The following is a 17,212-nucleotide window of genomic DNA, read 5'->3' on the forward strand; positions in this document are numbered from 1 at the left end:
TTGGAATGCACGCAAGTACTTTAGGCAGACAGATCGGCAGGTTATACAGATTATAAAGTGTAAAATACGTAATGTGTGTACCGTCGTATATATATAACTCAGTTGCAACGTGTAATACATATAATGGAAACATAACAAGGTGAAAAATCCATGGGTTGTAAAGTTAGAAAGAGCTGTATTCTAATATTAAATATGTTTCTTAGTAGTTGTGTGAATTCTCAAATCTCTGAATCTTCATCTTTTTAACCTATAAATTTTGGAGGGTAATTGTGAGAATTTGAAAATTATTCTATTAAAATTATTTGCCGAGCACATAGTTCATCATCCAGATAGCCAGGGTTATGTTGCCATAACAAACAGCTTCAAATTTTTGCTGGCGTACAGCAACAAAGCTTTGTTTCTCGAATGTTCCGTGTCTGCTGCATTGTGGCTTGTTGTCATCCTCATTCAATGACCCAGACTGACAAAGAAGCTACTACCAGGAATTTGCTGGGTGCAGGGAAAGTGTTAGTCACTCAATCGTGTCTTTGCAACTCATGGACTATAGTCTGGCCCAGCAGGCTCCTCTCTCCATGGAATTTTCTAGGCAAGAATACTGGAGTAGGTAGCCATCCCCTTCTCCAGGGGATCTTCCCAACCCAGGGATCAAACCTAGGTCTCCTGCATTACAGGCAGACTCTTTACCATCTGAGTCACCTGGGAAGCCCTTCTTCGGAGCAAATGGGAGAACTCTGGCAGGTCTCACATCAGCAATTAAATGGATGGTTCAGGGTTTTATTGGCCAACACCTGATTTCATTGGCCAACACCTGATTTCATTGGCCAACACTGGTCCATTGGCCCCACTACCACGAGAGGACCCAGAATTTCTCTTCCTATGAGCCCATGGTGGAGGAGAACTACACTGTAGTAAAACAGTGCCATGGACCACTTTATTAACTATAACGCGGATTCTGAAAGGAGTATGGTGGACCCCAGTGTCCGACCCCAAGAGGGCTCCCATACGTGTTGTTATCATGTGTGATCACCTAACACTGAACTCACAAATTCCACGTGAAGCCAGAAGTTGAGATATTGAGAACCACTTTCTCAATATCATCATGGCATATGTTTGAGGGCCCCAGTTCTGTTTCTTTCAACTGCAGTTTTCCAAAATAGCAGCCGGTGGATTCTGCCTTCCTCTGGGGCACTCTGGAATGAATGAAGAGATCTCCTTCAAGGAGACCTTTAACCCTGAGGATTTTTCTTGCCCATGTGCATTCCTGCTCCTGAAATCTGACTCCAGTATTGTAGCATCTCTAGGGTCTTCTCCATAGCAGTAACTGTGATTTGGTTGATGAGGGATTGGAAAGCTGGAGCTAGACTAATTTGAGGAACCAGGTGGGCTCATAAAGAGTCATTACTGATGAAGAATGACTTACTGACAGTTTAAAGACAGCTGTTTTCTATACTGTTCAGTTTTTTCCTGAATGCACTTGAGGATTCTTTGGTAATGTCTTCTGATTTACCACTTGTCTTTGTATTTAATACAAGGAGAAACATAGATTGAAATGATTGCCTTGGTAGCAACTTTAGTGGTGAAGGGCGTGGAGTTATTTAAATTTATAGTCATGCTGTTTTTTGCAGCTACACTTTGCTTATCTTGGAGAGGCTTATAAAAGGGACCAAGGAATGTGTAGAGAGAGACACTACCAAATTGTGGTAGAAAATCAACTGTGCAAATCTTGTTTTTTTAGTGTTCTATTTGCTAAAATTTACATTTATTTCTGGGCTTCACTGATAGCTCAGATGGTAAAGAATCCACCTGCAATGTGGGAGACCTGGGTTCGATCCCTAGGTTGGGAAGATCCCCTGGAGGAGGGCATGGCAACCCACTCCAGTATTCTTGCCTGAAGAATGCCCATGGACAGAAGAATGTGGTGGGCTAGAGTCCATAGCATCACAAAGAGTCAGAAGCGACTAAGCACAGCATAGTACATTTATTTCTACAATATTCCTTAATAACAGTGTTGCCAGACCAATCAGTCCTAGGCTTATGCCTCTACATTCAGCTACACTCACGAGGGGAAAGAAAGAGAAAAAGCAACTGACATTTATGGAGCTCCCAGTGTATACTCTGGAGAAGGCAATGGCAGTCCACTCCAGTACTCTTGCCTGGAAAATCCCATGGACAGAGGAGCCTGGTGGGCTGCAGTCCACGGGGTTGCTAAGAGTCGGCAAGACTGAGCGACTTCACTTTCACTTTTTGCTTTCAAGCATTGGAGAAGAAAATGGCAACTCACTCCAGTGTTCTTGCCTGGAGAATCCCAGGGACGGGGGAGCCTGGTGGGCTGCCATCTATGGGACATCTGTGCTGTCGCACAGAGTCGGACATGACAGAAGCGACTTAGCAGCATAGCAGCAGCGGTGTATACTCAGCCATATACCATGTGCTTCACACAGGTGTATTCTTCTAAAGTCCTCCATTCGTCCCTTTACAGAAGAACTATCAGAAGTTAAACAACCTGCCCAAGGTCATATATTTTTAAAGTCAGTGGTATTGTATGAACCAAGAGATGCTAAAAGCTATGTTTATCATATTGAACCAATTAGTTTCTCTAGTAATCACAGACTGTTTTAAATGGTCAAATGATTGGATGGTTCATTCTCCTATTTTCATGTATCTCGTATGTGTGTATAATATTTTATTATTTATGAAGTATTATCATATTAATCATGTCATTTCAGTTATGAAATCATGACTCTCATGACATTCATGATTATCATATTATCATTTTATAACAGTCCTCCAAAGTATATAAAACTGGTCTCCTGTCCCCATAATATCTTATTAACACGTGGGTTCAGAAAAGTTAAATGACTTGCCCAAGATTAGTCAGGGTTGACTCCAAAGCCAATGTCTTTTATCCTTCACATCTTCTCTTTTCTGGACACCTGTGCCAGCAGAGTTTATTTTCATGGCAGCTGAGCGTGATGGATTCAAGCCTGGGCAACTGTATGAGTATTTGCCACCAAGTCTGTAATGAACTGAGACGAAGCAGTTAGCCACGGATTATAATGCCACTGTGGTCCCAAGACAAATGATGAGGGGGTTGCAGTAATGAAATCTTATTACTGCGAGGGAAGAGGCCACATCCGAGGTCCAGCACAGCCACATTTACCACTGCAGGAAACACAGTGAAACGTGGGTGAGGGCCTCCCCTGACAGGGGCAGCGTGCGAGCAGGATTAAGAAGACCTCTCCAAAACAGTGATTGCAATGGCAAACGTGTGGTGCCTAAGATAAGGACCAAATATTTATTCTGGCAGAGATTAAATCTTTTCTTTTGCCTGAATCTATTATGGATCTTGCAGAAAAGCTGCCCAAGTGAACATATCTCGCCCATCAGACCACTCAGTGAGCCAGAACTGTACTTTGCCACTGCTGTTGCTGAAAAGCTGCAGAAGGCTGGTTTCAAGGTCTCCTCTCTCCCCCTAAAACTGTTCTCCATCCCTGATTAATTAGTGACTCTGAGGTGAACTGAATCACCAACCGTCCATTCCACGCATCCAGGATTTATACGGTGGTTTTTTATAGAAGAACAGTGGTGCAATCAACAGCCCACATGGGGTGGGCAGTGGAGTGATGGTATCTGCAGTCGTGGTTTCTTAACTCGCCTAGTCCTTCAGTTCTGCTAAAAAGGTTATTGTTATGGAGGAGGAAATGGCAACCCACTCCAGGATCTTGCCTTGGAGAATCCCATGAACAGAGGAGTCTGGCAGGCTACAGACACAAGTGAAGTGACTTAGCAAGACACAGGTTGTTATAGCCTTGCTTGTTTAGGCTTGGGGATGATTAGGTACCAACACACACACACACACACATACCCTTAGAAGTTCATGCCAACTCTTTAAGTAAGAAAAAGCAGAAAAGTCATGTTGTCATGTCTACATTCCCAGAGAATTAAGGAGAAAGAATAAAATGGATCATAATACTATGAATTATGGGCATGAAAGATGCAAAGGAAGCCATCATCTGGTTCATTTACACATGCGTCATGTTTTAATAGTAGGTACTTTTTTATTGCCGGAGATACAGAGATAGGAAAGCAAAGCAAAGCTGAGAGCACACTGTCACAATATGCAGGGACTGAAGCAATCTTGTTTCTTAAAAACTTAAGAAAATGAGTATGTTTAGTATCCATTTGGGGAGGCAACTGAATTACTTCTCCCAGAGAACAGAACATGGACATTGCAGACATCGCTTTATATCACGTGCTGCACTGTCAGGGTACAAAGAAGCAGTGATGTTTCTAAGTATCCCTGCATGCTGAAAGCAGTCTAGATTCCTGCTTTTAAAGACTAAGAGTCCGACATCCTTACTCATTCTTTTGTTGGGCACAAGATGTGTTCACATACTAAAGGAAAATTGACTAGTTGAGGAAAGCCTGTCTTCTGGGAAAATAAGTGATGTGTGGCAAACTACACGGAAACCAGTACCTAAAATCTCACCAGAACTCTTACTGACTCCAAGTGTGTGTGTGTGTGTGTGTGTGTGTGTGTGTGTGTGCGTGCGCACGCACGCACATGTGCGTTTAATCACTCAGTCATGTCTGACTCTTTGCAACTTGAACCATGAACTGTAGCCCTCCAGACTCCTCTGACCCTGAAATTCTCCAGACAAGAATACTGGAGTGGGTTGTGATTCCTTTCTCCAGGGGATCTTCCTGACCCTGAGATCGAACCCAAGTCTCCTGCATTGCAGGCAGATTCTTTACTGTCTGAGCCACAGCGGAAGCCCCAACTTTGTGTATATTGAGTGCTTAATAAACAGTATATTTACATATTGAATGAACCAAATTAATAAACTTAACATTCAGTGAAATCTCTCCTATGTCTTGGTTTATGTGGATTCTGGACTTCTTTTCCCATATTCTTCTCCATCCTTTATTCCTCCTCTTCCTCCTTCTTGAATATAAAGAAATAGAGCATAGCAGAGACTATGGGAACAAATATTGTGACTCGGTCTTGTAGAACATCAGAATTGCAGCTAAATTTTATTATTTTTGAAAGTCCAACCAACTGTTTAACCAATAAGCCAGACAACTAGAGAAATGGAGAAAGATGTCTCCTGACACCCTGCTGCTGCTGCTGCTGCTGCTAAGTCACTTCAGTCGTGTCTGACCCTGTGCGACCCCATAGACGACAGCCCACCAGGCTCCCCCGTCCCTGGGATTCTCTGGGCAAGAACACTGGAGTGGGTTGCCATTTCCTTTTCCAATGCATGAAAGTGAAAAGTGAAAGTAAAGTTGCTCAGTCGTGTCCGACTCTTAGCGACCCCATGGACTGCTAAGCAACCCCACCAGGCTCCTCCGTCCATGGGATTTGCCAGGCAAGAGTACTGGAGTGGGGTGCCATTGCCTTCTCCGTGACACTCTGCATGCTGATACATTCATAGAGGTGTCAAGAGACTGATTATATCTGATCAGTGATGCTATGTCATCTTCTGAATAGTAATTCCAACTCTTAGTCACAACCAATTATTAGAGGAGAAGAGCAAGACTTTTAATAGCACTGTTATTTACATGTCAGTGTTTCTAGGCACTTCCCAGGGTTTGGATAATGTCACCACCACCACCACCATAGTCATCACCTTCGTTGCCCTAATGTTACCCTTCTGGAATTCATTGTGTTCTCCCTTCTAGAAGTCTGTGTTAGGGCCGCAGAGGTTCTCTTCTGCTGTGTGACATAAAGTTGTAGCAGTGAATATTACGTCCCTCTTTGGATTAATCTTAGGAATAGGGCTACAAGCGTAGGAAAAGTGCCAGCATCTGACTCGGGAAACCCCAGCTCAGTTCCAGCTGCCTCCCCTGAGGATATATTCTCCAAATTCTTTCAACCTGCAGAACGTGTCACCAGGAGTAAACCTGCAGGGCCGCCTTCTATGGAATTGGCTCTTAACCACTGTGTACACCTCCTCTGGGTCTTGATTGTCCCCCAGAGTGCAAGCAGCCTTGTATTTCCCTTTTAATCCTAAATCTGAATTGTGAGGGAACCTACAATTCAGTGTCTGATTAGCCTTTTCTCAAAAAGAGGCCTAATTCATCTCCCAGAACCTTGCAGTGTCCTTCCTCACTTGTTCGGTAGTTCTGTGGTTCCGGCTTTGATATCTGTTGAGGGCAATCAAATGATGTAACCTGTGCAGTGCAGCCTCTGAGAGCAATTTGGGTGGTTTTGTACCTTTGGCTTTTATGTTCAGGATGAAAGCCCATGGAGAAATGTAGGATACTATTATTAACTTCAAGCTGACAGCTCTTTCTGGGGTACCTACAGATTCATTGTTAGTTTCGGATCAACTTGAAAGGGAGAAAGCCTTGCGGTTGGTGGTGACTTGCCTTTTGTGTCTCTTTATTGTAGGAACAGGGGAAGATCGGAGTTGTCTTCAATATTGGCACAGTTGACATCTCCATCAAAGAGGAGAGGACTCCGGTAAACGATGGCAAGTACCACGTGGTGCGCTTCACCAGGAACGGCGGCAATGCCACACTGCAGGTGGATAACTGGCCAGTGAACGAGCACTATCCCACAGGTACGTTTGACCCTCGATGACCAGACTCTCGTTCTCCCGTTTTTGCCTCCAACTGGTGACTTTCTCACGACTGTCACCAGATCATGAAAACACTGAATATTAAGCACACATCATTTTTTTTTTTTTGATGAGAAGCTAAGTTATTGAGTATTTCTTTAGGACTGGGTTCAGGATAGGAGCTTCTGGAGACTTCCCAACTATGCACTGAATACTTCTTTTGTCTGATTAATAGTGCCTGACTGGCTCATACCAAATACAGTGACTATGGATTTGCTGGGGCACTGCAAATGATGACTGATGGGGGTAAGGGCTATCATCTCTAATAGAAGCAAGTATCCATACTCTTGGAATAATCAATGTGATTATTGATTAATGGTTGTGGCACTGTTCGATCAGGTGTAGTTGAACATACAGATGGCCGGAGATGGCAGAAAGACTGTAAAAGGAAGTTTACTAAACTTGAGGAGCATCAAGTCAGAGTAACAGGAAGAGAAAAATTTCAGGGTGGGATTTCATTCATTTGGTGGACTTTGCCCCCCCCCTTTTTTTTCTCTCTCTCTCACTTATGCTAGCCTACCTCGATTTTCAGAGATCAATCATAACAGGCGTTTTAACAGCAGGGAGAGGGGTTCATCAATTGTTTAAATTTTATAGTCAAGGGAAGTTCACCAGCAAACTCCCAGGGCCAGATGGCTGAATCAAGGGCAGTAGGAAGAAAGGTTGTTGCCTTCTGTAGAAAGACTGTTCAAATAATCCCTTAGCTTTCCCTCTTATCTTTCACTTCTCCTGAGAGCCTGAATGCTGATCATACAAACGCCCAGAATGGGAGGAAAAATTCTTTGGCTAAAGACTGTTGCTTCATCATTGCATTATCACCTGGTGGATACAAGAGAATAGCCCAGAATATTGAACTTGTCACTAATGGGGGCGTGTATGTGATGCCTAACTCTTTCTCTCCTACACTCCAAAATGGCCCATGATTTTCTCACTGTTATCACTTTCTTTTTAGTGAGGTGGACCCAGGGGTGAGGAAGCCAGAAGCACCTTTCCAGAAGTGTAAGAACCATCTAGCTAATAATCATCACACATGAGAGAAATGTGTAAAGTACATTTGCCTATTTGTGGCCTAAGAATGTCCCATTACTGAAGGCTGGGATTATTTTTTTCATGCCTGAGTCAGCATTGCTTTTCTTTAAAAGCCAATCAGAAATAACTGTGCTACTGGGTTTTCCTCTATCAGCCATAGTCTTCCTATGTCTGGATTAAGAATTATGGAAGCATTCACAGATGAACATACAAGACCCCCAAAGTACTGAAGCACAAAGCCCATCCACTCACTTATCCACCATCTCAGTATCCATCTGACCATACAGTATCCAGCTCAGTCTTTGCTGGGAGCCTCTCAACATACTCTTAGCACTTCTCAGATTATTATAGGCACAAAAATGACCTTCTGTGTTTATCATTGAGCCTTTGAGGAAAGCCAGAGGTGTTAGCAGCTACTGTGAATTCTCAGCATCATCCAAATTCACCAGGCACTAATAGATCTGATTTTTAAATGCTTCTTGCTTCAGCTCCAGGGGCTGAGGAGTGGGAGCCATCAAAATAGCCTGAAATCTTAAAAACTGTTCATTTGTTCATAGGAAAAAATCAATCCCTCTCCGTGCATATTATCATTGGCCCTGCCACTGCTGCTGTAGGGATTGTTATGTTTCTATTAGGAATTTCAAAGATTCTAAACTGATGCTAACACTTGCCCTGAGCCAAAACGGAATTCAGGAGTTTGCTGCTAGCAGTGAGCAGGCTCTTTAATGGCCATTTGTAAAGCCACATATATGTAAGAAAACCAGTCACCCTAGCTGTATGCCTATCTCTTTGCATCTTTAGTTCCAAATTATGGGTTGCTTCCTATGTTTTCAAAACAGGATAAACTTTTCTTTAATGGCATTGCTTCCCACTGAAAACCATTATGACTGGTAACTGTTGGTAACTTATTTAGTAATAATATGTGTTATTATTGCAGGACATGTACAGTATAGCAGTCATAAGTATGGGCTTTGGAGTCAACTGGCTGGAGCTGGGACCTGGTCCCGTTAGCTGTAATTCCAAGGCCTGCTAGGCTAAGACCTTGAAACGCCCTAAGCACTGAAATGTTTGGCACATGTCCCCACATATAATTCAAAACATAACAACTGTAAAATACGTGTAAGAATTTCTAACAGTTCTGATTTTTTTCTCTGAGGGGCTCTATAATGCTTTCAAAAATACGTCAGATTCTTTCTCCCCGCATTCTCCTCTGTTACTCTCCCCACTTTCTTAGTTCTCTAGATAAGGGCTCATTCCTCCTATTTGGTGATCCAGTCCCAAACCTTAATCAAGATGGTGATCCTCCCAAGTCTCTGTCTCCTAGTCTATAAAACGGGATGATGATAATACTTACTTTCCAGGGCTAATGTGAATATACGTGTAAAATATCCTACATAATGCTGGGGCAGATAAGTCATTACTCAGTGAATGTTAGCTATGAGGATTACCAAACATTTGACTAGCATTTTTTACTATTACATATTCACTCAAACAGACCACTTCATTCAATAGCCTGTAAATTAGGCAGGGTAGGCATCTTTATTCTCTATTTCAGATTTAAAATGAAACCCGGGGAGATATTGTGTTTTTTTCTAAGGTCATGAGAGAATACTAAATGAGGGACAGAACTGAGACCAGATTCTCCAATTCCAAGCTGAGCACCATTTCTAATGTTCGTCCCATAGCAAATTGGAGGAGATTTTGAAAATGAATAGAGAGAAATGAGCATCTTTCTTGTGTCATCTTATATTTATTCCTTTTCTTAAAGTATCATATTACAAAGATCAATGCAGTAACCACACAAAGGTGGTTGGAGTAGAAAACCCTCTTTTAAAAAAGACAAGTTCTCTTAGCCGTGCAGGAAGACACATTTGTAGTGAGGCCAAGCTGTCCTGCTAACAACAATGGTAATGTGCTTCCCTGAAGCAGTTGGAAGAATACTGAGTATTTAAAGGAGCTGTCACTTTTCCCCGTTACCTAGATTGGAAATGGCTTTGGGAAGTTAGCTTTCTAGTTGGACTAGGACTTCCTAAGAGGGTCTCACCTTTTCAGTTTTGGATACCTTATTTTCTCTCCGTCTTGTTTTCCTGTGCTACTGAAAGGATCCATTTTACTAAATTTAAAGCTCCATTAGAGCAATCTGGCAATATTTGTTTATTTTTCAACCATAAGATCAAAATGCCCTCTGTATCTAGGTATCAAAGAACAAAGCCACCTGGTCAAGATCTTGATATAGTTTCTGCAGAAGTGATATAGTCATCCATTCCCCAAGCCATCTTCTTCTTTTTTAAAATTTATTTATTGGAGTATAATTGCTGTAGAATGTTGTGTTAGTGTCTGCTGTACAGCAGAGTTAATCAGTTGTATGTTTACATATATCCCCTCCCTCTTGAATCTCCCTCCCACCCTCCCCCACCACACCCCTCTAGGTCAAAACAGAGCCCCAAGCCAAACTTCCTGTGCTTCATAGCAGCTTCCCACTGGCAATCGATTTCACAGTGGTCATGTGTATACGTCAGTCCTAATCTCCCAATTCATCCTACTCTCCTCTTTCCCCCTTCCACGCCCACGTGTCCATTCCCCATGTCTGTGCCTCCATTCCTGTCCTGGAAATAGATTCATCTGTACCATTTTTCTAGATTCTACATATGTGCATTAATATATGATTTTTTTTTTCTGTTTCTGACTTACTTCACTTTGTATGACAGATTCTAGGTCCATCCACATCTCTACAAGTGACCCTGTTTCTTGTTACTGCTAGGGATAAGTCTAGAAACCACCAAGAGGGGTCAAGTTGTGCTACTTGTCTAAAGCTACCATTTAAACAGGAGAGAAATATAGAGGTGCTCCTGCAGAATATTCAGTGACATCATCCCACCCTGAGGCTGTGCTCTCAGGAAACTCTTTTTGCTCAGCAGGTCCCTGTACACCAGGATGAATGGGTCAACTCCAGAACCTTCTCACAGACATTTATAGGATTTTGTGTGACTCGACTGAAACATCCCACTGTGAAGGATTTAGAAACCAGCTGGGCCCATGGCAGGTAGCACTGGCGTTTTGTGAATCAGGAAGGCTCCAGAATGAAAATAGTTCTGTAGCCATCAGAATCTTCTATCTCTTAATTCTGGGAGATCTGACTCAAAAGCAGCTTCTTTCTTTGAACCTGAAAATAGAAAGGCTAAGGAACAGGAGAGGGCAATAAAAGAAAAATCGGCCCAGAGTTATCACCCAGGCACTGACAGATGTTCCTTATAAAGCCTCTAATTGCTGTCTTGACACAATGTGGTGGAGGGGACAAGGGAGGGAAAGTGAAAGGTGAGTCGAGCATGAGGAATTAATTTTAGCCAGGCTCCAGATTCCCTGGTGGCTCAGACGGTAGTCTGCCTGCAGTGCAGGAGACCGGGGTTCGCTCCCTGGGTTGGGAAGATCCCCTGGAGAAGGGAATGGCAACCCACTCCAGTATTCTTGCCTGGAGAATTCCATGGACAGAGGATACTGGCGGGCTACAGTCCATGGGGTCCCAAAGAGTCAGACACAACTGAGCGACTTCACTTTCACTTTCTACAGGAGCCACAAGTAATTTTGGCAGTGGGGAACAAGTTGATTGACTCTCTAATAGATACTACTCTCCTTTGTAAATTCAATGCTCAAATAGCATTTGGATGCCCTGGTGGCTCAGAGGGTAAAAGGTCTGCCTGCAATGCGAGAGACTTGGGTTCGATCCCTGGGTTGGGAAGATCCCCTGGAGAAAGAAATGGCAACCCATTCTTGTACTCTTGGGAAAGTCACATGGACGGAGGAGCCTGGCAGACTACAGTGCATGGGGTTGCAGAGTCGGGCACGACTTAGCGCCTTCTCTAGATCCCCTGGGAGGCTCAGCAGACTGGGGTTATTCAAGATCCTTTCTCTGCTGTGAATAGGGGTTGCTGTTGGGATTCAGGAGCTGGTGTCATCAGGGCTTTCAGAACCCGGAACATGGTTCAGTGATGGGACTTTTCTAGATCCAGGCTTCCTGGAAAATGAAGATGGATAAGCAGCTTCAGTGTGTGAGCCTCCCCATCTTCCCATGGCAGGCGGTGCTGAAAAGAGTAGAGTCTCAGTGTCCTTCCTCTGCTGACGTGTACACCGAGTTCATTGGTGTGCTCTTGATTCGATGCCCTTTCCTCATTCAGTAGAATGCCCACCAATGACCTATGCTCCAATCCTGTCTGACCATCCAACTCAGAACATGAAAAAAGATGTAGACGTGGTTCCCCTTCAAGGACACTGAATCAGAAAACTCTTTCTTTATGTTTGAATGCGTCAAGTCCCACAGAACCTTTTTTTAATAGGGATTGAAAGTAAAAGCTAAATGAATAGATAAACTACTGCTATCGTGCTTCCTGGAGAAGGAAATGGCGACCCTATTGCTATCGTGCTTCCTGGAGTAGGAAATGGCGACCCACTCCAGTGTTCTTGCCTGGAGAATCCCATGGACAGAGGAGCCTGGCCGGCCATGGTCCATGGGGTCACAGAGAGTCGGACATGACTGAAGGGGCTAAGCACCAATGTTCTTGCCTGGAAAATCCCATGGACAGGGAAGCCTGGTGGGCTGCAGTCCGCGAGGTCCCAAAGACTCGAACACGACTGAGTGACTTAGCACACACGTAGTGCTTACTGATGCTCTAAGCACCTTCCTATGCCTCTCTGCCTTTACTCCTGATCCCCTCCTATGAGGGAACTGGGTTTAGTATTATTACCACCATACTCATATTAAGGTTAGATTGTTGAGTCTCTGAAAGTCAAAATAACTTACCCAGTAACACACAACTTGAGGGGCAGACCCAAGATTGCCGTCCTCATTCTCAGATTGCACTTCCTCAAATTTCTTTCTCATTTTCCTCTTTCTCCGAGTCATCATTTTACTGATACAGACACTAACTCATGAGATGTTCATTTTTATTTTTTCATTAAGGTATTTCTCAAATAGAAGTCCTTGCCTGAGCTTGTTTAGTTAGTAGGATTTCTCAGCTTTGGTGCTGTTGAGATTCAGGGCTGGATAATCCTTTGCTGTGATGGCTGCCCTGTGCATTGTGGGATGTTTAGCAGGACCCCCTGATTTCCACCCACTTTATTCCAGTAGCATCTCCACGAACATCAGATGTCTCCTGGGGGATATGCTGCCCCAGTTGAGAATTACTGAGTTAAAGAAAGTCTTCAACATATTTTATTTCAAATGCTTATTATCCCTTCATTGTTTAGACAGCATACATGGGGATAAGAGAGGTTTTTTGTTGTTCACCTCTCATCCTAGATAATTGAGACTTTGAAGGGTTAAAAACAAGTCTGTGTGCTTGACATGATGCTGGAATTTCTCAGGCCTTGGGTTTTCATTAATTCCTAGCCAGGAGGTTTTCTTTCCTTTTCTTTCATCTTTGCCTGCAAACATTTGAGGCCTTGCCAGAGTTGAAGCACACATTAAAACAAGCCCCATCTACCTGCTCATTCATCCGTTCAGGACGAGTGTTACTTTCAGTTCAACTGGAGAAAAAACATAGATAGTGAAGTCCTGCAAAGGGAATAAGAAGTATAAACTCAACCCAAAGGGAAAGCCATATTTGAGCATGGTTTCCAGACTGTAGAGCTATAGCATCAAATAGAGAGACTCACTTAATAAAGGTGTTCGAACATTGCTAAGTATATTTTAAAACCACCTTGCAATAAGTTCTTCAAACATTTGATCACAAGATGTATCAATTAATTGATCAAACCAGTGTATGCTAAATACTTGGGTGGCTAAACAGTCTTTTTTTTTTTTTTTCCAATTTGTCAGGAATGAATTAGGATTCAGAGGTAGGTGAGTTTCTATTTACAAGAGACTTTCAACTTCCTAGGGTTTGTCTTTGGTGAAAAAAAATTAATTATATACACACACACACACACACACACATATGTACATATATGTGTATATACGTATACACACACACATATATGTATCTATATGGGACACACACACATACACACATATATGAGAGTGAGAGAGAAGCAGCATTCTTTAACCTGGCTGCAAATGAGATTCTCTTGGGAATTTTTAAAACTCTCTGGGTGCCCAGGCCCCAGGCCCAGGTGATCGAATTTAACTGGTCTGGGGTGTGGCCCAGGCATCAGCAACTTCAGTATCACCTGAGAGCTTGTTAAAAATGCAGACTCTTGGGCCCTAAATCTACTGAATCAGAATCTGAATTGGACAAGGTCCCCAGGTGACTCTTGCGCACAGTAAAACTTGAGAAGCGCTGGTCCAGGCATCAGTGTTTTAGGTAGCTCCCGAGGTGATTCTGTGTGCAGGTAGGTTTGAAAATCACTGATGTTTAGAAAGCTAGGAATATCTCTTTTCTTCATTCAGAGTGCATGCCAGTACTGTTCAATGTGGCAGCCGCTAACCACACCTAGCCACGCTTGCAGTGTACTTGTATGGTCCTGAAGGGTTATTTTTATTGTGCAATTATTCTGTCCTAAGCACTTAGGGATTTAAATCCCTTTAAATCCACCTCCCTGGTGGCTCAGATGGTAAAGCGTCTGCCTACAATGCAGGAGACCCAGGTTCAATCCCTGGGTCTGGAAAATCTGGAGAAGGAAATGTCAACCCAGTTGCCATATTTTTTTTCCAATTTGTCAGGAATGAATTAGGATTCAGAGGTAGGTGAGTTTCTATTTACAAGAGTCTTTCAACTTCCTAGGGTTTGTCTTTGGTGAAAAAAAATTAATTATATATATATATATATACACGCACACACATATGTACATATATGTGTATATGCATATACACACACACAATATATATATATATATGTGGGACACACATACATACACACATATATGAGAGTGAGAGAGAAGCAGCATTCTTGCTTGGAAAATCCCATGAACAGAGGAGTCTAGTAGGCTACAGTCCATGGGGTCGCAAAGAGTCGGACATGACTGAGCGACTTCACTTCACTTCAAACACATTTTTCATTCAAGTCTCAGGCTAACACTTTGATACTGGTGACTGGTATTGGACAGTGTGGGACTAGAATATACTCTTTTATTTCCTTCTTTCTGTTTTATATAATATAAATCTTCATTTACACCATTGATAAGACAATGCATATTTACCTTCCTGTACCTCCTGAATGCATCTAACGCATTTTGTCATTACTCAGTCACTGGCATAATATAAAGTAGTAATGTCAGTCACTCAGTCTTGTTTGACTCTTTGCAACCCCACGGATATAGCCTGCCAGGCTCCTCCATCCATGGGATTCTCCAGACCAGAATACTGGAGTGGGTTGCCATTCCCTTCTCCAGGGGATCCTCCCAACCCAGGGATCGAACCCCTGGGGTCTCCTGTGTTGCAGGCAGATTCTTTACTGTCTGAGCTACAGGGAAGTCCTACACATGTGCTCCATCCAATTTATAGGGTCGTTGTCCCAGAGATGGAGTAAATGGAGATGCCAGCATCTCTAAGCCAAACTTATCCAGATGGTGATAGTTGCTCTTGGTTGAGCATTTACCACACACTCCCTACTTCATGTTCAGTATCTTAGCCCTAATGTAACTCTCAAGGTCAAGGTCATTCTGTCCCCATTTTTCAGAGGAACAGTTCTGAGAGTTCAGGTACTTAGCTGGCTCATGTAGCAAGCTGTTATTATGATCCAAGACCATCCTACTTGAGAGCTGTATGGTTTCATCACACTGCTTCTTCCGGGGGCACTGAGAAGCCCCCGAAATTCTCGACTTATCCCAAGTCTGGACAATTTAGAAGCTTTCTCTCAAGTTCAGTTTTCAATTTCTGCCAAGTTAGAAGTCAGCACTTCCCTGGGCATTTGTGACACTTGCCTTCCTGTTCACCATCGCTCAGGCCTTGGGGACTTGGAGGCTGTTTCCTTTCACCGTCCTCTTTTACCTCCTGGCAACATATCTAAGCAGACGGGAAGAGCTTCACTAGGTGAAAGTCTGTTTTACTGTTTCATGGTCTTTCTTGGAGAAAGACAGAGTGGTGAGAGAGTGGTTAGTATTTTTTTCTTTAATTTTTGTTTTATCAGGCAAACCTCCTTTCTCTTCTGTGAGTTCCCAGCCACAAGATAAATAGCCTTGTATCTTACATGTTAAATACAATTACCGCTATCAAACCTAGAGCCTTTCTCTCCCTGTAAATGTCTCTTAGAAGCTGATAAGAGTTTCAAGCAAACTGTGGGCCTCTGGCTAATGCTAAAATTAAACATAACCACCCAGAAGACAAAAAAGACAAAGATGTGTACATAGACATATGTAAATTATATATTTACATATGATCATACATATATATGTAATCATCCTATGGAAGAGAAGAATATTTCCAGTAGAGGGAGAGGTACCCATGGACACATGTGACATGGGCACAGAGACACGTGGCGTATGCTTCTGAGACATTAAGCTAACACATGACTCAAGGTTATTTATAAAATAAGTAGCACACAAAGGAGCTTGTTGTAATGATGAAACGTTCTATTATATAACATGATAGCAATTATAGTAACTTAATAGAATTCATTTGTGAACAGGGCAGTACTTTGAGTCTAGACATTTGTTGAGCAGAAGAATAATTTTCGTGGAAAATTCTACAGGACTTTATGAGATGTCCACTTAGTCTTAAGTCCTGGTTTATGTTTTTCTAATCTTCAATAGACTATCTTGGGATTTGAAGAAGCTGAATTTTTACTAATTAAAAGGTGCATGAAAATTGTTTATTTACCCATAAGTTAAATATTATACATATTGTAGTCCAGGAACTTAATGAAATAAGAATAAGAAATTTGAGGGTCACTTCTAGGCACTATTTAAGTAGGGATCTAAGAAAAATGATTTCTTAATTTCTATGAATAATGAGTACATTTTTATTAAACCAGATCCATGGAATGATCCTTTGAAGCTTAGAATTAGAGCATGGTCACAAATTAATGTGATTTTCAAATTATGCTCATTTGAGATAGTGTGACATAAAAATACTAATAACATCTTACTCTATGCAAGGCCTTAATAACAACAAGAATTATTCTGAATTAAAACAGTCATCAAATATTGCATAATTCCAAAGCTGGGCCAAGTGAATTACAAGTTTTTGTTTGTCCAATTGTCACAGAGAAGCTCCAGCAGTAAATGAAATTATGGCCTGCAGAATTTGTCTTTAATTATGAAAATCTAGAATTATTATCCTAAGCTAAAACACAATTTTCTCTCTGCCCCAGAGTTATGTTAGCAGCAAACGTCCTAACACTCACCCAAGTGTACAGCTTTATTTATAGGAAAACTTTCCAATTTTCAGTCTCCTCAATTTAAGCTTTGCACAAGTTTTACAGGGTCCCTGCAGTTATTTAAAGCCTAAAAAAGGAATTCTTAGCTTCTCAGAGGAAGATAGTACATAAATATCCAATAATAATAATATATATTCACATACAGGATGTCGTTTATAATTCTATAGAGCACAGAGGTAATGAAAGGCGCTCTAAACTGTAAATCACTCAATCGATTGTAATCATATTGCAGCTCATCTCAAAGAGATAAAG

At 42.2% G+C, this 17,212-nt stretch overlaps 1 protein-coding gene and 1 non-coding gene across 15 annotated transcripts in view; both read left to right on the forward strand.

The window, feature by feature from the left end:
* The window catches only part of NRXN3 (neurexin 3), a 1,810,124-nt gene that overhangs the window by 1,592,331 nt on the left and 200,581 nt on the right, over nt 1-17,212 (forward strand). For all 14 annotated transcript variants that reach the window (XM_070797936.1, XM_070797932.1, XM_070797934.1 and 11 more), the window contains one exon: nt 6,395-6,566. In XM_070797936.1, the coding sequence (XP_070654037.1) occupies nt 6,395-6,566 (172 nt within the window). The remainder of the gene's footprint in view (nt 1-6,394; nt 6,567-17,212) is intronic.
* TRNAC-ACA (transfer RNA cysteine (anticodon ACA)) lies at nt 14,181-14,253 on the forward strand. Its single transcript has one exon. It is a non-coding gene; the product is annotated as a tRNA-Cys (tRNA).

The sequence above is a fragment of the Bos indicus genome, chromosome 10, assembly GCF_029378745.1.
Source record: "Bos indicus isolate NIAB-ARS_2022 breed Sahiwal x Tharparkar chromosome 10, NIAB-ARS_B.indTharparkar_mat_pri_1.0, whole genome shotgun sequence".
In the NCBI taxonomy this organism is placed as follows: Eukaryota; Metazoa; Chordata; class Mammalia; order Artiodactyla; family Bovidae; genus Bos; species Bos indicus.